Consider the following 24,295-nt stretch of genomic DNA (forward strand, 5'->3'; position numbering starts at 1 on the left):
CTACTGTAGGCTATTTTTATTATATGTACAGCACTTTGGCTCGACCAAAAATCGCTTATAAATGTGCTATATAAATAAAACTTGATTTGATTTGATCAAAATAACACAAATAATAATTTCTGATGCTGTTTGTTGGTGATCACAGACACAGGCATTACAAGTAACCCTCTGTATTTGTTTAATCCCTCACTGCCGATGAAATACTTACAAGGACAGAATTGTCTCTAAACTCAATTGTGAAGGAAAGATGGGATCTAGTTTGAGTATTAATGTGATGGTGTATTGATTTCTGAAGTAAGATGTTCTTGAGCTTGCTTCTCTGCAACAGGGGTCAGAGGTCAGGGCCAATTTGAGTCCAGAGATGTTTGCCAATGCAGAGCTTGAACTGGATTTGTTTGGATTATTACAGCAGAGATCAAGAGCCTAAGCAAAGAAGTACTTCTACAGCAACATTGACTAAGTCTTACAAATGAAATTCACATGTGTATATGTTTGTATTGCCATGCTAGTTGAGCAGATAGGGATGGCATATGTCAGTGATCCCCTGATTAACAAATCGGAAATCAGAATACTTTATTTATCCCAGAGGGAAATAAGGGTCTTTTTTTCATATTTGGCCATTTTACAACATCATAAATAAATACATATACATGAGAAATGTAAGTAAAATGTGCAATAACAGTGTTATCATCCAGTTGTATTCTGAGTTAAGCGATAATCAGATTACGCTAGCATGCAAGCAAAACTAAGACACTGAGCATGCTAAACATAATTCTGTAACACCTAATATTATCCCTTTTTATGTATTCTCTCTCGACAGGGGCTGTTTTCATCTGACTTCTCTTCTGGCATGTTTTTCGATTTTTCGACCAAGTTATTTCTATCACCCTTGCCCAGCAGGCACATGGTAAGTATCCCAGATTATGTTTTCCTCCTCACAGAACACGGGGGATGCTGTAGCTCTGCTTTGACCAAGTGCTGGGGAAGATTTTTTCCCTCCTTTTTCAAGAATTCACCTTTTTCTTCAGAGCCCCAAGACAGTTCAGTCAGTGTTTTTCGAACTTACACGTCTATAACTGAACTGTAGCTACAGTCAGTGAATCTCCAACCAGGAGAGATATAAAACTTGAGTGAAGACTGGTCACCTTCAGGTTCGTGCAGGTGAACAGGAGGAAAAGTCCGGAGTCAAGAGAGGTTCCTGCACTCTGGTGATTTAATTGCAATAAAATGTATTCATGACTCATGGTTTCGATTCCTTAGAGTCGGTGAGACCGCTAGGGATATAATAGCCAGTTAATAGAAGAAAAATGAAGTACTCACTAAAATGGCTAGTAATTAGCAAGAGGAAGCAAATATTGAGCTGCCACATAATGAAGGTGTCTAATTAACATCCATCACTTTCAAATATTAGTTCTAGTTTCTTAGCTTTAGGAAACAGCAAAATAAATTGATTTTGTTAGAGTTAGGTTCGAGACACGTACAACTGAACTTTCACAAGCTTCACAAAAAAATATTGACACTTTAATTCAAAATGTGTAATGTTCACTGGTTTTAAAATGAAAGGTGCCATTTCACAAATTGAAGAACTCTTAGTGTGAGTAGATAAGAAAATATATATCTGTGGATTCTTTTCCATTTCCCTAGGAATAACTCCCACTAATCGACCTCATTGCAGAGATTTCTGACTACAGTTATGTAATAAAAGCTAACACTCGGAGCAGAATTGAGCTCATTCATTACTACAGCGAAACTGTTTAAATGATATTCTCTCTGAGTCTGCAGTAATAACTTTTGACTTTTCAGTGTTTTTCTCCATATGTTCACCATAATTGCTAACAAAAGCTCACAGATCCATCTCTCCAGAGGGGCCTTGAGGAATCAGGAAATGAGACATTTTCACATCCTCAGTAGCAGATTGATTACTTTGCCTTTGACATGCTGAGGATGAGTCACATTGAGATCCAATGTAAATGACTGTTGCATAACATTGACACAAAGCATTGCCCTAATCATGCATCGAATGTAAATGTGCGTACGTTTCTTATTTTAATCTGATTGTTTCATATAACCCCTGAAGCCCTGACGTTTGCTATCTTTGAAACAACCGGAGAAAATGATCTACAGTAATATAAAAAAAATCTATCGTCTTCTTAAATAGGACAAGATATAAACCGGACAAAAGTAATAAAAACAATCCTGGCTTTCAGTTGAAATCAATCACCTTTACACAGAGATTTCCACTTACAAATAAAGTATACAGTAAACGATGTAACCCTTGTATTTTTTGTACATTTGCTGTACTTCTTTGGGTCCGACAAAACCACTGCTGTATGTCTAAAATATATAGATGTGGGTTTTTTTCTGATGACAAAAGCCCACATGAAAATGTATGAGTAAATCCTGATTTTGACACAAACTGACTTGCAACCAAATGTGGCGATAAAGCATGTTATTACAGCAAAAAAGCATGAAATGTTGGTTATGCAATAACAATATTGGTTGTATATGTTGATCTACAGTATTTGTATCTTGTCTTTATTTATTTTAGTGCCAACAGCCTATATATATTAAGCCTATGGATACCATTGCTTATAGAGGAAGCTTAAACCTTTAGCAGAAGTATGTTGTTGTCTGTAGACTTCAAGCGAATAAAGCGGTATGTTTTCGAGGGTTAGACACAGCATCACAGTGAGACAGATGCACCTCACACAGTTGTGCAATCTGTCGTCCAACACACTTCACTGACTAAAATAACACTCAGTCTTAACAGCCTGTGATGCCAGTATTGTGGGATAAAGAAGAGCTTCTTCTTTCCTAGCAGCCATACTGCAGGGGATTCTTTGGGAAGGAGATCTATAAATCAGACTGTGGGGCTATCGTGTAAAGCAGCATTGTTCACAGGTAATTAAAGCTATTTTCTATCTAACAAAATGTATGTGTTCAATAAAAGCTGTTATCAAGTGAAGCAATGTAAAAAAAAGAACAGCAGCATTCTGAGAGCTGCGTCCCACCTTTTTGTCATTTAGTTGGTTGTTTGAAAACTTCGGGCACCTTAGTCATCCTCTTCCTCTCCTGACCCTCTCTGTACTGAAATGTGCAGTATGGTGCACAGTGAATAACCCCAGCTGAATGTAACATCATGTCCTTCCTCCTGCATCCCCTCCCCTCTGTTTCCCCCTCAGCTGCTCCAATGTCTGTTTACACTGAGTGACATTTAGCTAATTGGCCAAATTCCCTTAAAATATGAAAAACAAACCAATACAATTGATGCATTTTTTATTTCTTGACAAGGATGTGTTAATGATTAACAGTTTTGGACATAAGATTGTAGGAGGCTGTGTGGCTGCCTGCAGGTTATTGTCATCGCTCTGTCATCTCATATTTTGTGTGTGTGTCTGACTGACTGCGCGCCGCCTCTCATTCAGTGCGTGTGTGCATGAGTGTCCGCAAAGCCGCTGCTGTTCCTCTCCAGGCGCGCATAGCGCATAACCATCCACAAACTTTGATGAGCCGTATCCTCCACCAAGGCAACAAAACAACCTAGGCTGAATACGTTTTTGAATTATTTTATATTCTGTGTCCGACAATCCGGGACGACCAAGGTGAGTAACCTGCGAGCTTTGAACTCCAGTGATTTTATATATGTGCAGCTAGTGTAACCCCGTTGTTGAGCGCAATATCATTGTACTGCCCATATGAGCATGTTTTCCAATCGAAAGTCTTATTTTGAAGCTTTTTTCTAAAACAAAAAAGGTGTCGAGATGGAAAGCACTCCTGTTGAAATATTCAAAGAAGAGAATAAGTGCCTCTCCACGCTGCTGGACGACTGTCCGGTGAATTCTTCAGCCTGGGTGTCCGGATACTCCGAGAGCCGCAATTTGACCCGCAATGATAGCTGGGAGGCGGAACACATGTCCCCCATAATCCCCATCATCACTGCGGTCTACTCCGTGGTGTTTGTGGTCAGCTTGTTGGGCAACTGCCTGGTCATGTATGTGATCATCAGGTAAGAACGTTTTAAAATAAAATCCATACAATAAATATATCTCACAATACGTTTATAGAAGATTACATTAGGAATATTAAGGTTAGAGCTGTATGTTATACCTACATGATATTTGACAGGGACTTTTATTCTGGCACATACATGAAGCTTAATTATGCCATGTATTTTTGGAAAATACTGAAAACAACAGAGGTCCATGCTAAAGAATGTGTTCCTCTGCAGTCACTGTAAATGTTATTACTTGTGGAGAAGGCATGGCACCAACCCTTGGGCTTTCACAGTGACCTCAAGGACATCTGGTCTTTGTCATCGTTCTATTAAGTGCCATGATTCTAAAGGTACTCTGCTAAAAGCCCATTTATACAGCTCATCCAAAGGGCAAGTTAAATGGCTATGATCTAACACATTTAAATATACATATGCATAAGGTAAAAACAGAAGCTGTATGTTGTCAAAGAAAGATTAAGACATTCTCTCATTCAAATGTGGAACGCAATATAAATGATTGTGCCTCCTTCCAACCGACCCATATTCTGAATATGCAGTATCAACCCTCAAGCTGTAAAATACAACAATATTCTGTAAAATGTTCCCAGTCTTGTGGATATGATACTAACCATAGTTGAAACCTGTGGTGCTTTATCAGGCCGATAGCTTGCTCGCACCTCATTGGTTGTTATTTATTGTCTATGGGAGCCAACCAATCTCCACTGATGAAATGTGAAATGCAGTAGTGGCACCCAGAATGCTAGACAACAATTACCTCAAATCAGATTGATTGCAACGCATGCCAAGTTTATCACTTCAGTTACAGAAAGGACTGTACGATTCTACGGTTGAGTTGCTCCGTGGAGGACGATGAAGAGGCAGTAAAAAGGTTTTATGTTGATTTAGTGTAAACAACATCTGGAATTGCCCTCATTTAAACACTCACAAGGCCAACAGGCCGAATGTTACGGAAACGTTGAGCAATAAGCCATAAGTAGAAGTACTTGACAAGTCAGTGCACCCTTTTATGGCTTTAAATGGTAGTGTTAAAGCATCTGATCAATACGTTTGCAAGAAAATGTTTAAAACAACTAGCCTTCAAATTAAAGGGGTTACGTTGTAGTGCCTTTCAGCTCATTGTTTTGGTTTATGTTGTGTTTCACCCTCACAGCTCTATTCAGTGTTGTTTCCAGTCACAGAATATAAGTATTCGCATTGAGAAGTTGATTTGCTGAAAAAAACCATATAATTCAACTTTCCCAGTATTTCGTTTTTTTGTTTTAAAGTACATCGTCTACCCTGAAAAATCACCATTAATGGCTTCATTCAAGGACTTCACTTTACCAATGGATACAAATACTTTAAGTTTGATTTTCAGTAAACATGCTGTATGTAATAACGCAATTAATATAAACAAAACGTGTATGTAGGCCATTCAAAATCACCATGCATTAGAAAATGCAATTGTGAAGGACCTTATTTTAATCTCAATGAGTCATTGTATCCATAGGCGCAACCACGATTACAAAATTAAAGTTTAAACAGTCATCACATACTGCTTTAATGCTATAATTATTAAATGAACTGAAAACAAGTTGACCATAAATGACCTGCGAGCAGCATACTATACATAACAATAAAGTGTGAGTCAGAAATATTACATTACGGATTCATAACAAGCCAAGAAGGAAGGTCTTCAGGGCCAACCATATTTATATAGTATTCAGTGGGAGGTACGCTCTGGTCATCATAGGACAACCTTGTGCTCTGCATTTTTAACAGGTACACGAAGATGAAGACAGCGACCAACATTTACATTTTCAATCTAGCTCTGGCTGATGCCCTCATCACCACCACCATGCCCTTCCAGAGCACGGACTACCTGTTGAACACCTGGCCCTTTGGTGAGGTGGTTTGCAAAGTGTTCATCTCCATCGACTACTACAACATGTTCACCAGTATCTTCACCCTCACCATGATGAGTGTGGATCGCTACGTGGCTGTGTGCCACCCTGTGAAAGCTCTGGATTTCCGCACTCCAATCAAAGCCAAGATGATCAACGTGTGCATCTGGATCCTGTCCTCGGCTGCGGGGATACCTGCTTTTATCCTCGGTGGCACCCAGACCAAGAGTGGTGAGGAAGTGCTTTCACGCACACTGAATAACATTACTGACTTAATTAAAATATATAATATAATATATTCTATCCATTTGGCAGTGAAGAGTTTTCCATTAGCCACACATCATGCCTCGCACTTCCTGAAAAGAAAAAAGCAGGGCTGAGTGCAAGATGTTCCCATATGGGTGAAGATTAGCATAACCGCTGACAGCAGAGTGGAATTGTATTTATGGTGAAGTGTCACTTCATTGCTTAATTCATATCTTCTCTTTCCCTTTTTCTTGCAGGAATAACGGAGTGTTCCTTGCAGTTCCCAGAGCCGTACATGTACTGGGACACACTGATGAAGATCTGTGTGTTTGTCTTTGCCTTCGTGGTGCCTGTGCTCATCATCACTGTGTGCTACTCCCTCATGGTCCTGAGGCTGAAGAGCGTCCGAATGTTGTCCGGCTCCAGGGATAAAGATCGCAACCTGCGGAGGATCACGCGTCTGGTGGTGGTCGTGGTGGCTGTGTTCGTGGTCTGCTGGACGCCCATTCACATTTTCGTCCTGGTTAAGGCGCTGGTGGGCGTACCTGAGACCACCGCCATCATGGCCGCCTACTTCTTCTGTGTGGCTCTGGGCTACACTAACAGTAGCCTGAACCCTGTCCTGTATGCCTTTCTAGATGAGAACTTTAAACGCTGCTTCAAAGACTTCTGCCTCTCGGCCAAACTGAAGGGGGAGAAGGTGTCGGGGAGCAAGAAGATTGCAAGCAGCGTGCGGGAGGCCGCTGTTCCGTTGGAGAACACCGATGGGACTAGAAAGCCGGCATGACTAGCCGTGGAACTGTCTTCAATTTCCCACATTGGAAAAGAAGACTCACATGACCTTGGCATAACCCATGTCACATCAGCCATGTAGTTTTGACTTTTTTTTCATCATCACTTGGACATTGACCAGTGCCAATATTCACATGATATAACTTCAGAAAGCAGTGGAAGGTTTTACATGATAAATTGTACTCCATTTTGATTTGCTTTACCCTCATGGGAGTTGTTACATAGATTGTTCACTTAGTATCACACAGTATCAGAAACTCATTAATAATATATACTTTAAATATTGCTGTGAATGGGCATCCCTAAACCATATGGCACATCCTGAAAAATATTGCATGTAGCCAGCATTCATTACTCATTCAATGGACGAATCAGAAAAAAGACTGTAACAACATTGGCTCCTTGACATCAGTGTTTTAATGTTTTATGATCATTAAGTCGCATTTTGTTTATGCGTTTCTCAAATTCAATCTATTTCTATCATTCCCTCCTGTATTTCTATAGCCAAATGTGCCTTTAATAGTCCAGGATAACACGGTTGTAGCGGCGATAAATTATTTTAGTAATGATAACTGAATGGGGTCAAACAGCCACTGCTTTTAAAGAAATGCAGTTAACATGTTAGCTTCATGAATCACTGACAGCAGATATGTGTCAAAAACCTTTTCACCTCTGTGAAATGTTCTGAATGACCACAATGTGAAATAATTGATTCATGTTGGACTTTGAAGTCACTGGGAGTTAAACAAAAACCTCTGCCGCATCAAAGCAGCAGAGGTTTTATCGACGAATAAAGTTTGAAATCCTGGACTTGAATGTGCTTTTACAATTTGACAGAGGGCTCTCTATCAGCTTTCACTCTGGTGTTGTTTCCAGATTGATAAGCTGTTTGATTTATGGTATATATTAAGTCATGTGTGTTTTGTGTGGCTTTTACCATGACAACCACAATCTAGTAATGTTCTCATCTGGGCAATCTAACAACATAGCTGTTCAAACACGTTTTTCTCTTATGAGCTGTACATATGTATACATTATTCTGTATGGATAACAAAAGAGCTTTGACTCAATTAAGAAATACTGTATATGTGGCATGTCAATGATCATTGCTAAGATAGTAAAGCAACATCTGCAGCCTGTGCTTGACGCCTGTGCAATGATGTCCTTTTGAATGTACTGCAAATATACTCTGTATTATATAAACATATGATTACTCATGGTATTAAGTCATCTATCTCATTAGGTCAGTAAGTATTAATGGATTTCAGTGATACACTTCACTCCCATTCTGAGTCATTCTTATTTCCATAATCCAGAACTTTATTGGTTTGTTAACACATGTTTATGTATGACGGCATTACAATAGATAAAGCACAGAAGTTGTGTTTTTTGACAACTTAATAAGAGACATTATTATAAGAAACTCCACTGTGACCAAAACATTTGTTTTCTTTTCATTCTCTGTGCTTACTGTTTAAATTAGCTGCTGCTGTATATTGTCATTGTCATCTGTCATCCATCAGAAGACATATCGATCAAATCGTTCTGTGTGTGACTTGCTCAATAGTAAATTAAGTTTAAAAAAAAAAAAACACATTGATTCTTTTTTCTTGTCAGTTTTCATATGTGAAGTCTTGGTAGTGGGTGACGCTCTCCTTAGAGCAGGGGTGTCAAACTCAATTTCATCGCGGGCCACATTCGCATAAAGGTTGCACTCAAAGGGCCGGTTGTAACTATATAAATATATATATATAAAATAATGTATTATGTTACATTATTGCCTGTGAATTGGATTATTATAGGATAGGATAATAACTTAGTAATTAACTACGTCTGAAAGCAGAAGTCCAGGGCAAATAATTGCAAGTCTCTTCAGTGCGCATGTCACAAAACGAGATGCATTGTAGGACATGTAGTTTATGGGCAACCTGCTTCTGTAAAGTGGCATGTAACCGTATAATAAACGTATTATATTCTTTGCAACCTCTTGCGGGGCCACATAGTCGCGGGCCGGATTTGGCCCCCGGGCCTTCAGTTTGAGACCCCTGCCTTAGAGGCTGCTGGAACGTCCTTCTATGTTTGCATTGCATCATTTATTTGAATACCTTATATAAAAACGAACATGAAGAGCAGTTTTTCCCTTTTTTTCCCCTCGCAGAGTTTCAGTGTGAGGTCGACGATCCTCCTGCAGGTGTATATTCTGGGTGTTACTGTATGACCACAGTTCCCTCCAGAGGATACAACATGCCATTACTAAAATGTATGTAGAGTAATCAATAGAAACCAATTCTGCTCTGATTGATAGTTTCATACACACTACTTGACATTATAATTTTACATAAGTGCTATTAACAAACCAGCTTCTCTTTGCAATGTGTACATTATTGATGACTCCAGAGGTGCTGTTTTGTGATCACATTTTTAGACATATGCAACATTCAAGCACAACAAAACCTGAAATGTTGAATGTTTTTCCTTAAAAACCTTATTTGGAGTTTCTATATTGTTCTTTATTTAAATTGTCACCTTTCTTTTTGTTACATACTTCATTCAGGTGCAGTGGAAGGGGGAAAGTCATTGAAACCCCATCCCTATGTGTTATTGTATTTACGATTGAGTGTTTAGATATGTGATTTAAATATCACATTATGTTCTAAATGCCAAAAAATATATAAGTTACACAATATTGTTTAGGGACAAACATACATAACAAATAATCTAAACACGAACAAAAGACAATCTGCTGTTTGTAGGGTGTGACTGAGATTTATACATCTATGGACTGAGTGAGCAATGATCATGTGACTTCTCTGACGTCATCCCACAGTCTCTTCCGGGTGTTTTGGTGTTTTCCCTCAGCTGGACGGCGGACGGTGACAGCGAGCTAACGAAGATAAAAGCCTTAATTTGTTGCCAAAATGAACCGACTTTTTGGAAGAGGAACGCCCAAGGGTCCACCACCGAACCTTACGGACTGCATAGGGAGTGTAAGTATAATCCATAAATAACTTTATAGACGCTGTCTCGAACAAAGTAAACAAAGATGGTTCCCCTCTCGGCTGGCTAAGCTAACGGCTAGCTCACTTTTATGAGCAGTAAACAGGCCTAAGTGTGCCATATGTACTGTCATTATGTCATTATAAACGAGCCTAATGGTTAATAGTTGTGGCTTTACTGATGAAAGTAAGTATAATCCCACTTGGTGTGTATACCCACACACAATGTGTGGTCGATAATCAAGGGTTTTTAACGAAACAATCGATGTATCTGTTAACGCAATGTATCAGCATATTGTATTCTGAGCAGGAATTTGAGCCATTTAAGTGGCATTCAACCGAAACCATGTATCTCTCTGAATGAAATGGCTGACATCAACCAGTTGTACAGGTTATATGTCTGGGCAGAGCTATTTTTAGCCAATAGCAGGTAAATGGATTTGCTGGTTATCACTCTGTCAGCCTCAATTCAGCTTGTGTGGAGTGCACTTAATGTAAAAGCCCTCTTTCCAATGTAACAGTTAGTTAGACCTGGCTATTGGCTTTTAAGATTAGCATCCTGTAATTCATTAAAAGTGGATGTACTTATCATGTGTTTTATTATTTGAAGGTTGATTCTCGGACGGAGTCCACTGACAAGAAGATTGCCAGACTAGATGCTGAGTTAGTGAAGTACAAGGACCAGATGAAGAAGATGAGAGACGGGCCCTCAAAGGTGAGATTCATTTTCCAACGATGCTGTAACACAAAAAGTATTTAGGATGCTGACAGCTAGGACCAAATTATATTCTAATGTTTGTATAAAGTGAGCATTCACACACATGTATTCCTATATTTGTGTTTTTCTTATAACAGACATATGCTATGAAAGGCAGAGCTCAAAACGTGTGTGTACATGGACAGTTGGCTATTATAAAAGACACTATTTCGATGCTGTACTGGATCACTGAATACAGATCTTGTATTTCTATAACATTACATTTAGCCGACGCTTTTATCCAAAGCGACTTACAATAAGTGGAAAAACCAAAGAGATTCAAACTCCGAACAACAAGCAAAGTGCATATATATTATCTTCAACCAAGTGGTTCATGGTCACACATGCAGAGCACACAGTGAAATGTGGCCTCTGCATTTAACCCATCCTAGTACCAGGAGTCTAGTTGTAGGAGCAGTGGGCAGCTATTGTACAGCGCCCGGGGAGCAATGGGAGTGGGAGGAAGGGGGTTGTCCGGTGCCTTGCTCAAGGGCACCACGGCAGGGCCCAGGAGGTGAACTGGCGAGCAGTCCACACTCCATATTTAGGTCTGTTCGGGGACTTGAACTACGGCTCACAGTCCAAGCCCCGACTGACTGTGCCACTGCCGGCATATATATATATATATATATAAATGTATTTTCTTTATTATTATTATTATTATTATTATTATTTTTACAATAATTGAATTGCCAAAGTACACTCGGAACAGATGCGTTTTCAGATTGTGACAGAATGTCTGTTTCCATTACCGTACTACAAGAAATGTAAACATATTTTCTACAAAAGTCTGTTTTTTTTAATAAGGAATTCACACTTCTTAAATGTAAAATCTGGCTGTATCAGAACGTTGTTGTTGTGTTGCAGATGTTTATTTAAATCAGAAACTATATGATCAATAATTGAATCAATACAACTTACTCTGACTGTTGTCCAGTTAATGTTTGGTGTTGATATCCTTTGTGAAATATACTCACTCATTTTCTCATTGAACAGAACATGGTCAAGCAAAAGGCTCTGAGAGTTCTGAAGCAGAAGCGAATGTAAGTGCTCTAATTTCCAATATTTTCCTTATCAACCAGAGTTATTCTTAACATCAACTGATGTGAAAGTCTAATTTATGTAATTATGTTGTCTTCCAGGTACGAGGGCCAGAGAGATAACCTCATGCAGCAGTCGTTCAACATGGAGCAGACAAACTACTCAATCCAGACCCTTAAAGACACTAAAACCACAGTAAGCGAGTTCATTTTCGACTGGACGTCTTCACACATAGAATCATAATTACAGATGGAAATGGCTCTTTGTGTTAACATGTGCTTTTTCCTTTCAGGTTGATGCCATGAAAGTCGGCCTCAAAGACATGAAGAAAGCCTACAAGCATGTGAAAATTGATCAGATTGAGGTATTTGTTTCTAAAATATATATTAAATGTAAAGTGAGAGCCATATTTGCCATCAAGTGTCAGCTATAACCAGCACAAGTGATATCAGCATATAATAGGGTGTCATACATTACGTCCAATAGAATCTGTCAGTGCTGACGACAACACTTTTTATTGATTTATTCAGGATCTGCAAGATGAACTCGGAGACATGATGGAGGACGCCAATGAAATCCAGGAGGCGATGGGCAGAAGCTACGGCACACCTGACATCGATGAGGACGACTTGGAAGCAGGTCAGTAAAACAGTTCTTTATCCCTGATTTCATTTAAATATATGAAATAACTTGTAGTGTACAGATTATGAAGATGTAAGCATTTGTGATAATATCCAGTAGTACTTTAAGTCATCTATGCCTCTCTATCATATCCAGGGCGTCTAGTCTAGACCCAACATTGGGGATTGTACTTTGTCCATAATGATTAATAGCTCATTACCCATAGATTTTTTTTTAATAAATGTTTGTCGCCCTTCCTTTCTATGAGGTGAAGGTGGCTGCTGTTTTGTAATGTTGAACTGTGTGTGTCCACAGAGCTGGACGCGTTGGGAGATGAGCTCCTGATGGACGAGGACAGCTCCTACCTGGACGAGGCTTCCACGGCTCCTTCCATCCCAGAGGGCATGCCCGGCGACAAGTCTGTCAACAGGGTACTTCAGTTTGATAATATGAACAGGTCTTCTGATGCGTCTACTGTCTGACTTTTCATTAATAGGCTTTCTTCTTCTGTTTCAGGATGGTGTCCTGGTGGACGAGTTCGGCCTTCCTCAGATTCCTGCTACATAAGAGCATTCAGGATGCTCGTGCTACTTTTACATGTATCATAGCCTTTTGTATGTATCCAACTGACACTCCTAGCCTTATAATGCATAATCATAAACCCAAGCATCTTCTGTTGAATGCATTTTGGAAACTAATGTCAAGTCAGGCATCTTTAATTAAAAGTTGTGATTATTATTTTGAGTGAGCTCATATCGTATGTATCTGAAGTGAAATTGGATTCTCTTAACTTTGTACAGTTTCTGCAGCGTTTGTTGCCAAGAACAAAATAAATTATATTTTTCAAAGACTACAACCAAGTCATTTAAAAGTCATTTAATTGTTAAATACATTTTGTGAAAGTGCATAATAAAAACACTATACATTTGAAAAAATAAATACAAATTCCTTTATAGAAGAAAGGACTAAAAAATAAAAGACAACCACAGCATACTGAGTGACATCATCACCAGCTCATCCTGTACGTGTGAGGGAAGACTTTTTGGTGCAGATACTCCATGGCACTGCTCTTAGTTTGCAGTTGTTCAAACTCATAGTAAGGAACCTAGGAAGAAAATAAACGTTTTCAGTCATTTCATTCGGACAAGAGAAACAAAATGACATGGTTGAACAGTGATAAGTCCTGAGATACTTGTATTGTTTGACCGATGTTGGAATAATTCATTAAAGGGATGAAAATCAGGCAGAGAAAAAAAACTGCTGAATCACTTAAGAATATGTAAGATGAAGGTCTAACCTGAACAACTTCATATCCCAGAAGCCTCAGGTGTCTCTGCTTGATAGCCTCTTTTCCAAGTAGTTGCCTCTTGTTTGTAGCAAACCTCTTTTGTCCGTCGATACAAAGAGCTATCCTGTAACATCCATGAAAAGAAACAGTGCAATGTGTTTTAAACGATGAACATCAGAATCATTTTCTATTTAGCGTAGCAACCTCTCAATAATAAACGACTGACCTTTTGTGGACGTCATCATTATGACTGGCAGGCAGCACATACCCCTCTTCATCAAGTTTTATCTCCACATCTTCAAAAACAAAGAAGTAGTTGATGTTAGCCCCTGGAACGAATCTTATGAGGGACGTAGGATCTAACAGATGTTGTGTTACCCAGTGTGTAGCAGTACGGTGTCAGAACTTTGGATCCAAAGTATGACCGAGCGCCGAGCAAATCCACCAGTCCATTTGTCACAGAGTTGTACAGCTGTACGTCCACTGGCGTTTCCAGAGAGCGTCCGGATGTGAGGAAAGACTTGACCCAGTAGTTGGGGTGGAGCCTGGGACCCTGAGAAGAGGACAGAAAGTGTCTTGTTTCACAGATGGAAACCATTTTGTTATTACTTTACAACTAAATCCACCCCATGTCCATTTGTAGTAGATTTTGTTCTGAATTAGAGGTTGTATTCTTTTTGTTTTCGTCCCTGGAAAAGTCACATGTTCAGGGTTTAGTCACGGATAACTGATGTGCACTGAGCCTTACATACTGATGGCATGTTAAGTAAGAGGGTGTGTATTCAGGTTTGGGGCATTCTTTTGAACTGGCCTCATCTTTAACTTATCTAACTGTTGAAACATGTTTACCTTGTAGTTAGGACACTCCAGCTTCAAAGTCATGTAGAGCTGGGTCAGCTGTGCCATGGCGATCTGATCCAGTCCCGTGCTCTGCTCTGAAACACAGTACAATCTATGTTAGTCTATTGTTTGAACGATAATGGCCAAATTATAGATTGATTACGGGACAAACATAAAACCTGCAACATGAGATAGGTTGAATAACATAGAGGTTGGGTTGCTGGTCTTTGACAGGATGTTTTACCTTGCAGTTCCTGTAGAAAGAAATTGTTGAAAACTTTGGGGACAAAATTAACAGGGAACCTCTCCACCAGGGTGCAGGAGTGGAGCAGGTTGAGCAGCGTTCGGGGCTGAAAGTGCGACAAGCGTGTACGCAGGATGGTCTCAACTTTCCTGAACACATCTCCTGCGTTGGGAGGAAGGTAGCCGAGTTTCCCGAGAGCCATGATCTGCCTCGTCACCTGGCTGGTGCTGTAGTCGTCCGCTCGGTACACAAAGCTCTCTGCAATGGCGTCAACCACAGTCACTGACAGGATGTTCCTCCGGCCAAAGAACTGCATCACCTTGGTTACTGTCTCAGGGTGGGAGGTGAAGGCCATTCGGGGAACATACCTCTCCATTGCCTCCACAAAGTAATGATCGCTGTGACCAAAGTGCATTAGGGCCCCGAGCACAGCGGTGAGTTCATCGTCTGTGAAGTGGGGGACATGGCGGACGGACTGCTTGCATAGACTGATGACAAGAGGCATGGCCTGCATCTGGTTCAGGGACACCAGAGCACCAAGCAGCCCGCTGACAGCAGAAGGGTCCATGCAATAGGTCACTTTCATGGCGTGGGTGTGCATTGCGTTCAGCAGGTGATGGTATTTCCCATCCTGACCCACGCCACCTTGCATCAACATATAAGCAGCGATGAGATCTTCAAGGCTCCAATCGGCAGGCTTCTGCTTCTGGATTTGCTTCATCACCTGCTCCAGCATCACACAGCTGGACCCCCCTATAGCCAGCATGGCCTGGCCCAGGCTACACAGCTGCCTCACGCTCATCTGCCCTCTGTCCAGCCTCTCCTGGCTTTCAGACACCAGCCGCACCATCAGCGTGCTCCAAGGGTCCAAGAAGAGGCGAGTGCCAGCCAAGAGTGTGGATACTATCCCAGCATCCGTCAGCCACCCAGAGTCCTGCTCCAGCTGGAAGCACAGGGCTCGGATGGTGTCGTTCTCCAGCACCGTGGGGTCCTTCAGGGAGGCACCTTCCTGCTCCAGGTCGGCCACACGGTGAAGTGCTTCAGCAGCCATGGTGTCAGACATGATCTCCACGGAGCGCAGCAGTTTGAAAACCTGCCGGGATGAGGAGCAGTTTGTGAGGCGCTGCTGGAAGGCCTGATTCTCTGCAGCGGTGGGTTGGTGCAGCCGGGTCAGACGGAACTGAGGGAATGAGTCTTTGTGGAGACCCACAGAGCTGCTGGCGAAGAAGGGTGGCTCCTTGACGATGGTGGTCAGGTTTCTTATCCCATAGTCCGATTGGAGCTTCTTGCTGCTGGATGAGGTGAACACGTAGCCTACACATGAGGACTGGCCTTCACTCCTGGTCCTCAGCAGCCTGGAGCTGAGCACAGGTCCAACCGGAGGGTAACGGAGAATCCCGAACTGCCCGAGCAGCGGAAATCTCTGGATCAGCTTCAGGGCCATGATCAGGAATCTTCAGACCCAACTGAAAAAAGAAACACAAGAAATCTTTTTTCCAGGATTGCATTGGTCTCTCACACACACACACACACACACACACACACACACACACACACACACACACACACACACACACACACACACACACACACACACACACACACACACACACACACACACACACACACACACACACACACACACACACACACACACACACACACACACACACACACACACACACACACACACACACACACACACACACACACACACACACACACACACACACACACACACACACACACACACACACACACACACACACACACACACACACACACACACACACACACACACACACACACACACACACACACACACACACACACACACACACACACACACACACACACACACACACACAATATGTAAGTAATTCAGAGAACATTCTGCAGGCAGAACTTAGATCCCTTCGTCGTTACTCTGCTGTCAACTTACAAAAGATCAACCTTGACGTATCTGTTAGCTAACGTTAGCTACTTAGCTGCTAGCTTCCTAACTAGAGTTTATGAGTTGCCCTGTACGAAGGTTGACACTTTAGCTTACGGTATTAAATAAAACACTACATGAAGAGGTGAAAACGCCAAAAAGTATACCTGGACATTCATACGAAGGTACAGGCTCACAGCACCAGTGTCAGCCAAGATGCTGTCGTAACGTGGTTCCGTAAGAGCTATGAGGCGTTCAGGGCACCTCGTTTTTCTGCCTTTGATGATTGTTATGACTCGGGCTGAACGCATTTCATGCGGTAATGTAAAGTTACCAGAAATATTGCTAAAAAAAGTTAGGTAGTGTTTCTGTAGCAGAACAAAGGGTGAGGCAGGTGCCACAACATGAACATTTTATAAACCTTTCCAATTTTGATGGACATTATTATTTGTCTTGTAAATCCTGTCTGAACCGACAGCATTAGAAGGCAGCACCATGACACGTAAAATCATGCTGGAAATGTTCATTCAGATATACAGTCTATGACTCAGATATATACTGTATGATTAACCGGAGGACAAAACACAAAAACAGATTGTAAAAGTAAAGTGTGCCAATCATGGTGCCAATACATTTGTAAAAATATCAATTTGAAGAGATACCGAAGAGGATTAAGAAAAGGCATAGTATAGTATTTAAAAAAACCTCACAGTATATTTTCAAGATCTATAATTGATCATAGAATAGTGTATCAAGGAATTTAAAAAAAAAGTCACAGTATAGCAAGTCCTACATTTTGAAAAAAGCCATTTTGTAGCATGGAAAAATATATAAAATGGTAATAGGAAAGAATATCATTAAAAAAGTCCCAGTTTAGTTTGTTGAAATATAATGGCTAGTATGTTTTTTAAAAAAATGATAATGAAAACATTTTGGCATTTCGAAAAAAATGAAAAAGTCATACTTGCTTTAAAAAAAACGACATTGCATAGTTTGTCGATTATATAACAAAAAACACATATCCACTATATATGTTAATTTGAATTATTTTCTTATTTCAGGTTTTTTTTTTTTTTTTTTAAATTGTATTAATCTGTGTGAATCTGTGCTGTCCTGGTTTTCATCTTTACCCTGTTGCCGTTGGTCCAGCTTATCTTATGTCGAATAAAAGGAAAAAATGCACACAAAAAACATGGTATTTTATGTGGGAATAAGGCACGTTAGTGTTTAGAAACCAGGCGTGTTATGTCGTTGACATACATAGTACAGCATGTTGAAAAAATGCAAAAATAAATACATGGTATTTTATGTGGGCAACATCTCTCTCCATTGTTATTAATTAACCCAAATGAACCCAAGGTTTTTCGAGTGTGTGTTGTGATCATTTGGCATTTTTCAGAAAGAATTCAGCCAATGCTAGTCGGAACATGTTGAATGAATTTAGTGAGAAGAAAGTCGACCTGTCAAGACTTGAAAGGCATTTTAATTATGCCACAGGAAAAATAAAGACAGAATAATGCAATATGTAATTCAGTTGTCATTTATAGAAGGGAAACAGTACAACTTGATAGAGGGCTTTATTTAAAAAGTTTATATTATAAAATGTAAAAATTCATCTAAACCTGATCATATGAACTGCAAAGACATTTCCCTTAGAGCTTCCAAGGCGCTGCCACTTCACATCTTTACATGACAGGAAAAACATTTTACAGCCTCTTAGATTTATCTTCTCATTAGAGATGTGTACATTTGGCAAAACTGGAAGTTCACAACAAACAAGATTGGATATTTATTGCTTTGGTGGTAAATAGGGTTTATACTGGAGAGTTGAGACATGCAGCACGGTGATCTAGCTGGAGAAAGAGGCAAAAAGGGTGAAGAGGAATCTGCTGGCTCTTTAATCGTCCTTATCCTTGGCGCCGTGCTTTAGGATGCGTGTGAACTCCACGTAGTTGAAGTTGCTCTTCTTGTCGATGGGGGCCTCCCTGAAGAGCTCGTCCACCTCCTCGTCTGTAAATCGGTCACCCATTGTTGTGAGCAGATCTCTGAGGTAATCTTCCGAGATGGAACCTGAGGGGAAAACAGTCGGATCAGATAAGGACATGAATAAACTTGCAATTAAAGCATTACCATCTTTAAGAAACCATTATCTTAACAAAACTGGATTGCTTTGGGCAGGGTTTTTCAAAAACACACTTGACATTTAAAAAAGGTGTAGGGGAGAATTGGAACAAAACTAAACTTCCAAAAAGATCATAACAAAAAAAAAGGTTCTTTAGAGCCACGTTTGTCTTTAAAATGCAGATAGAAAACCAGCTACACTTTCACTAGGTCAAACCAGGATTATTTTCTGTCGTTCAAAAAAAAAATTACTGTCAGAAGAATGTACCTGCTCCCTCCTCATCGAAACAAGCAAAGGCATTTCTGATCACATCCTCAGGGTCTGTGCCATTGAGCTTCTCCCCAAACATGGTGAGGAACATGGTGAAGTTAATGGGTCCAGGAGCTTCCATCATCATGGCCTCCAGGTACTCATCAGTTGGATTTTTCCCTGTAGAAATACACAGGTATATTGCACTTAGGCTAAAGGGTTTTAATACAGAATGTGTTTTAAGTACAAGTGACAATAACAACTGCGAAATAAAAAATGTCAGCCTGTAGAACTAGTTTAGGTGCCATTTAGGGTGTGCACCCATGTAGGTGCACACCCGCACGCTATTAGGATGTTAGTAATCTACTACTCACCCAGTGATGCCAGCATGTCGTGGAGGTCCTCTTTGTCCACAAACCCATCACGGTTCTGGTCGATCATGTTGAAGGCCTCCTTGAACTCCTGAATCTGAGACTGGTCAAACATGGCGAAGACATTGGAAGTCGCGCGCTGAGGGCGCTTCTTCGTGGTCTTTCCCTTTGCTCTTTTGCTAGACATGTTGACTGTTTTTTTGTTTACCTGTGAGAATAAATATATACATATTAGATTATGCATTCAGCAATTGGACTTTATTATTTAAGGAGGCAACCATAAATATCAGTATCATTTAAAAACACTATGGACAGAGCAATGTACATAGGAAAATGTAGCTGTTCCATCGAGTCATCTTTTCTCTAGCACAGTCAGAGAAAAGATGACTCGTTGGAAGACAAGTTCATGAAATGTTTTGTCCTGTTACTATATGAGTTTGCCTTTACAACGATTTGGCAAGGTGTTTAATTCTCTGGCAGCAATTCCCCAGTGCGGTGTCCTTCGTGGAGCTATAAATGGAAATGTTCACTTATCTTTCTATGTTGATCAGCTCACTGGCTTCACTGAGGGCAGGATAATTAGTGATGTGAGGACAAATGCCCTTATCAGGACATGTCTGAGATGAACACTGAAACTGTCCTACATTTACATCTTTATGTTGACATAAGGAAAGTGGATCGACCAGCTTGAACAGGAGTTGTATAAAGCCTTGCTTGGCATTATAATTGGATATTGGCAATATAGTTAAATGGCTACAACTTCTCTATGAAACTAGTACGTTTTAAATATATGGCTCCAGTAACGTTCAGTTATAGTTCTAAATGTCATAAAAATGTTCTCTGGAAGTTATCAATTGACCTGCCAAAAAACACTTTATTTTGTGTATACATCTCCCATTACAAGTTCAGAAAGCGACACGTTAGCAAAGAAAGCAGAACATTCAAAGACCGGGAGGATGACGACAGGAAATAAGCGTCAATTAGGCTTTAAAAAAAAGCCTTTCCGAGTAAAGAAAGTCCAAATGTAAATGTTTATATTTATTTCAAAGCACTCATCAGGTTATGAACACCGTAAAAATACGGACTGGCTTGAAAAATGAGCTAACGTTATGGTGACATCGGTTTTAGTTTGTACTGCGCACTTGACAAACCGTACATTACAACGTTTAACTTCAACAAAACTAACTTGATCCTTAATTCGTTTTTAATACCGGACCTAATCACTACTCCTGGGGAATTACGTGTACAGTCTTAATGGCTTGCGGCCTAGCTTGGGTCACATAAAATGATAAACGATAAACGAACTATACTGTGCACAAGGCTGTGAACGATAGCACACTACAAACACTCATCATTCAGTTGCGGAAGTTACCTATGTTCACATGGAAGATGCATAACATTTTCCAGGTTAACAATTCACTTAACAATACAATACTTAACAATACTAATTCGGGATCTAAACAGTCGCTGTCTAGTCACTCAGTATCCGAGCAGCTAACAGTTAGCCGTATTTTTTGATGCAATCAAACGGGACACGATAGCACGTTATTCAGATATACGCTTTTTATATTTCTACCAGGTGTGTGGTATCTTAATATCAAATTATTCATAAAGTAACTATTGTCAGCTGAAAAAAAGGCTAGAACACAAACTTACCTGACAACAATCCGAAACTTCTGCTAGCCCGATGCTGCTCTTTTCTCAACCACCGCCCTCTTCACTTCCTGATAATATTGTTGGGTATTTAGAGCAAACCAACTGTATAAAATAGGGGGACTTGTAAATGATGTTACTAATATTATTATTATCTTGAAAACCAATTAATAGATTGTTTCGGTGTATACATAATAAATGGATAGATAATGCTTAACTTGATCAGAAAGCAGATGATAATGTTTAATTCTTAGTGGTAATAAAATACAAAGTATGACATCACACCCCCCGACAGAGTGTTTGTGTAACTTCCACAAACACTCCCTTGCCTGCCTTGACATTCCTGGATATGCCCTTTTAAGGGAAGAACGAATACATCGTCCTTCCTGCAATTTAAGGCAAGGGACAACTTGAAGGATTCCCACAAGGAAAAAAGGCAAACATAACAGTAAATGATTATTTAGCATCAAATTAAATGTCTGTGTTATTAGATGTATCAGATTAAAAACATATATATAGTTCATTTTTCCCTATTTAGTTGACACTGTTTTCAAGATACATAGTAGGCTTTTTTGTGTTGCTTTTGCTCTTTTATGGTCATTTGGAAAACTAAAATACCTGCATATGTTACAAGGTGCTGCATTATCTTTTTGTAGCCTTCTCAGCCAAGTTTTTCTTGGATAAAAACAATGTTAACCTCAATTGAACTTTAACCTGAGGAAGTAATGTGAAAGCAAGTAAAAATGAGAAGAAGTTCATATGCTCAAACCAAAACAATGAAGAGAAACATTTTTGACAGGATGGATAATAATAGATTCTGACTCCCAGCTTGTGCCAGACAACAGTTGGTACCCCCGGTCATAGCTGCAAAAAGGGAGGCTTAGTACTGCAGGGACTCAAAGGAAATATGTTAATCTGTTGACTCACTGGTTAAAACAAGCCATGCCAGCCTTTTATCCCGTTGACATATCACTTTCAAAGTTAATAACAAAATCACTGATCATGTGCATTAAAAATACGACTATTCGTAATGATGGTTACAATTGTAGTTCATTTATTTAAAAACTTGACCTCACTGTTGGATCCCTTCTCTTTCAAAGGAGCAGTCTAAACACTGTATACTGTATATGTCGTGTCACCACCAACCACTAGAGTGTGCTAGCTTTATAGAAAACCATTCCTTCGCTCACTGATATTATAAACAGTTTCTTGAGTTGGTTACCTAATATTGTGTTAGCTATTCAATTGAATTTGTTTATGCCTACAACTGTTATCTCAGACATTCAAGTAGCTTTTAATGTGTGGGGGCCATACTAAGCAGAGCATACAAATACCCTTAATAGATCCCATGAGATGTCCACAGGGTTGGAATTTCCTGACAGCTGAACCAAGTGGCATGGTGCTAACATTAATGTACTTCACATACAGTACACAGTTCACATATATGAGCATCTATCAATAAAATGTCACATAATACAACTTAACCACAATCTGCTGTCATTTTTTAAATTCATCACATTTCTGATATCTCAACAAACTGAACATGATAGGCTTAAAGTCTACAGGGTGGTTGTATTATGTATTGCATTCAAGTATACAGATGAACTCAATGTTATTAACCATGGTAGTTAAAATGTGATACAATTAATCATTTTAATAATTAGTAAACGTTTTTATTCTTGTGCATTCTTAGTCAAGCAGTATCAACCAGATTACACTAAAGGTCATGCTGCTTATGATAGAACCTACAGAAAGAATGTGTTCTATTCTTTGATATCAATAATATTCACTAATAGGTAGGTACAGTATGTCAGGGTTCTACACAGACTTTATGATATAAATATATGTAATAAAATCAAGTGAACATTATTGTTACACACATACTGTAATATGCTCAGTGTGACTTTTGTTTGCTTAAGGTATGATCATCACACTGGTTACGTTCCTAGGAAGATAATAACATATATAACACAAACATGTATAATAGAAAATTGCATTTCAGTGCAAATAGTTTGATCAAAAAACAATACCACTGTTAGTATTTTAAAAATGAGGGCCATAGTCAGCAGATGGCTAGCTTAGCTTATCATAAAGTTCGATTCAAATCATTCATGTTGGCAAATTATTAACGGCTTCTGACATACAGTATAATACAATTGTAGAATATATCAAAATGAATTTGAATGAATTTTGATATATTCTCAAGAGTATTGTTCTTCTCAGTGTTAATCTCTTTTTTGGGTTTACACTTTAGATTGTTGCCAAAACATTGTAGGCATGTTGGAATGCTCACTGTTTTATCATGTGGGATAGTGGTGGGTAACGGCCAAAAAGCTTGCGTGTTCAACTCAAAGGTCTCAGAGGTGTTCACTGACATGATATTTTTGCCATGGAAACCTATAGTGTTGTGGTCAATTCCAAGAACAATGTCCAAACATCTGTGGCTGGCAGCTAAATTGAATCTGCCTGCCAAATGGCCTCTAATAAACTGACTTTCAACAAAAGAGTCCTGAATGAGTCATACTTGCACCAGGAGAGTGTTTCCATCAACAATCATTGAGTTATCCATCTCTCCTTAAGGAGGCTCTGATGAGACGAGGGAACAGGAGGGGACGCTTGTGAGCTTCCACAAAGGAGAGTGGGTCTGAAAGTGAGAGTGACAAAAGAGACTTTAACAATAGCATGCAGCAGCTAAAGTTAGACTGCTGTGGTAACAAGTCAAGACAAAAGATACTGGAGATTAAGCAGTGATGGCATACTGTGGGCTGAGAGCAAGCAAGATCTTCAAATGTAAACAAATAATAATAAATATTAGTTCATACATTTAAAATGGTCACTTTTGAAATCTGGGGGTCACTGCGCCTTTGGGAAATCTGCATCGTGAGGTGCTTTTGTATCCTAACTTTAATTTAAAGTAGGCTTTGTCATATTAACACCCGGTTGACTCCATCACATTTATTTGCTTACTTCTGCATAAGGCTGTGACATAGAAACAAACAAAGTATACAGTAAGGCATATCAAATCTGTACATTAACTCATAAATACAGGAGTTAGGATAGTATTGTATACATAGACAGGATAAGAGGCAAACATTCATATCAAAAGATTAGACAAAATACAAGAGTAAGCCTGTTTACCTGCAAATCAGACAGTAATGTTCATCAGCAGAGACCTGCAGCCATAAATGTGTCCCCCAACACTCTGCTCTCAGCTATATTTATCTCCACCCTCACCATAAAAGGT

General features: G+C 39.7%; 4 protein-coding genes across 6 annotated transcripts; 2 read left to right on the forward strand and 2 right to left on the reverse strand.

Moving 5' to 3' along the window:
* Window positions 1-3,445: 3,445 nt before the first annotated feature.
* Window positions 3,446-7,744, forward strand: LOC117465505 (delta-type opioid receptor-like). The gene is made up of 4 exons (XM_034108336.2): window positions 3,446-3,602; window positions 3,754-4,006; window positions 5,777-6,129; window positions 6,402-7,744. Exons 2-4 carry the CDS (start codon window positions 3,762-3,764, stop codon window positions 6,929-6,931), a joined length of 1,128 nt encoding a protein of 375 aa, XP_033964227.1. The 5' UTR covers window positions 3,446-3,602; window positions 3,754-3,761; the 3' UTR covers window positions 6,932-7,744.
* Window positions 7,745-9,756: 2,012 nt separating this feature from the next.
* On the forward strand, window positions 9,757-13,207 carry chmp5b (charged multivesicular body protein 5b). Its single transcript, XM_034108768.2, has 8 exons — window positions 9,757-9,923; window positions 10,543-10,647; window positions 11,686-11,732; window positions 11,832-11,925; window positions 12,023-12,094; window positions 12,261-12,369; window positions 12,667-12,782; window positions 12,868-13,207. The coding sequence occupies exons 1-8, from the start codon at window positions 9,855-9,857 to the stop codon at window positions 12,916-12,918; spliced, it is 663 nt and encodes a 220-aa protein (XP_033964659.1). The 5' UTR covers window positions 9,757-9,854; the 3' UTR covers window positions 12,919-13,207.
* A 5-nt stretch (window positions 13,208-13,212) lies between these two features.
* Window positions 13,213-16,925, reverse strand: fastkd3 (FAST kinase domains 3). Its single transcript, XM_034108767.2, has 7 exons — window positions 16,824-16,925; window positions 14,724-16,189; window positions 14,489-14,574; window positions 14,018-14,192; window positions 13,866-13,935; window positions 13,649-13,763; window positions 13,213-13,456 (listed from the first exon to the last, which is right to left on the reverse strand). Exons 2-7 carry the CDS (start codon window positions 16,165-16,167, stop codon window positions 13,358-13,360), a joined length of 1,989 nt encoding a protein of 662 aa, XP_033964658.1. The 5' UTR covers window positions 16,168-16,189; window positions 16,824-16,925; the 3' UTR covers window positions 13,213-13,357.
* A 1,255-nt stretch (window positions 16,926-18,180) lies between these two features.
* myl12.1 (myosin, light chain 12, genome duplicate 1) lies at window positions 18,181-24,279 on the reverse strand. Of its 3 annotated transcripts, XM_034108593.1 has the most exons (5): window positions 24,190-24,279; window positions 23,576-23,695; window positions 19,402-19,606; window positions 19,046-19,207; window positions 18,181-18,726 (listed from the first exon to the last, which is right to left on the reverse strand). In XM_034108593.1, exons 2-5 carry the CDS (start codon window positions 23,618-23,620, stop codon window positions 18,554-18,556), a joined length of 585 nt encoding a protein of 194 aa, XP_033964484.1. In that variant the 5' UTR covers window positions 23,621-23,695; window positions 24,190-24,279; the 3' UTR covers window positions 18,181-18,553. The 3 variants fall into 3 exon arrangements, with proteins under 3 accessions (XP_033964484.1, XP_033964486.1, XP_033964485.1); XM_034108595.2 differs by lacking the exon at window positions 24,190-24,279 and having other exon boundaries at window positions 23,580-23,601; XM_034108594.2 differs by lacking the exons at window positions 23,576-23,695; window positions 24,190-24,279 and adding an exon at window positions 21,055-21,158.
* Between the last annotated feature and the right edge of the window lie 16 nt (window positions 24,280-24,295).

This window comes from Pseudochaenichthys georgianus, chromosome 20 (assembly GCF_902827115.2).
Source record: "Pseudochaenichthys georgianus chromosome 20, fPseGeo1.2, whole genome shotgun sequence".
In the NCBI taxonomy this organism is placed as follows: domain Eukaryota; kingdom Metazoa; phylum Chordata; class Actinopteri; order Perciformes; family Channichthyidae; genus Pseudochaenichthys; species Pseudochaenichthys georgianus.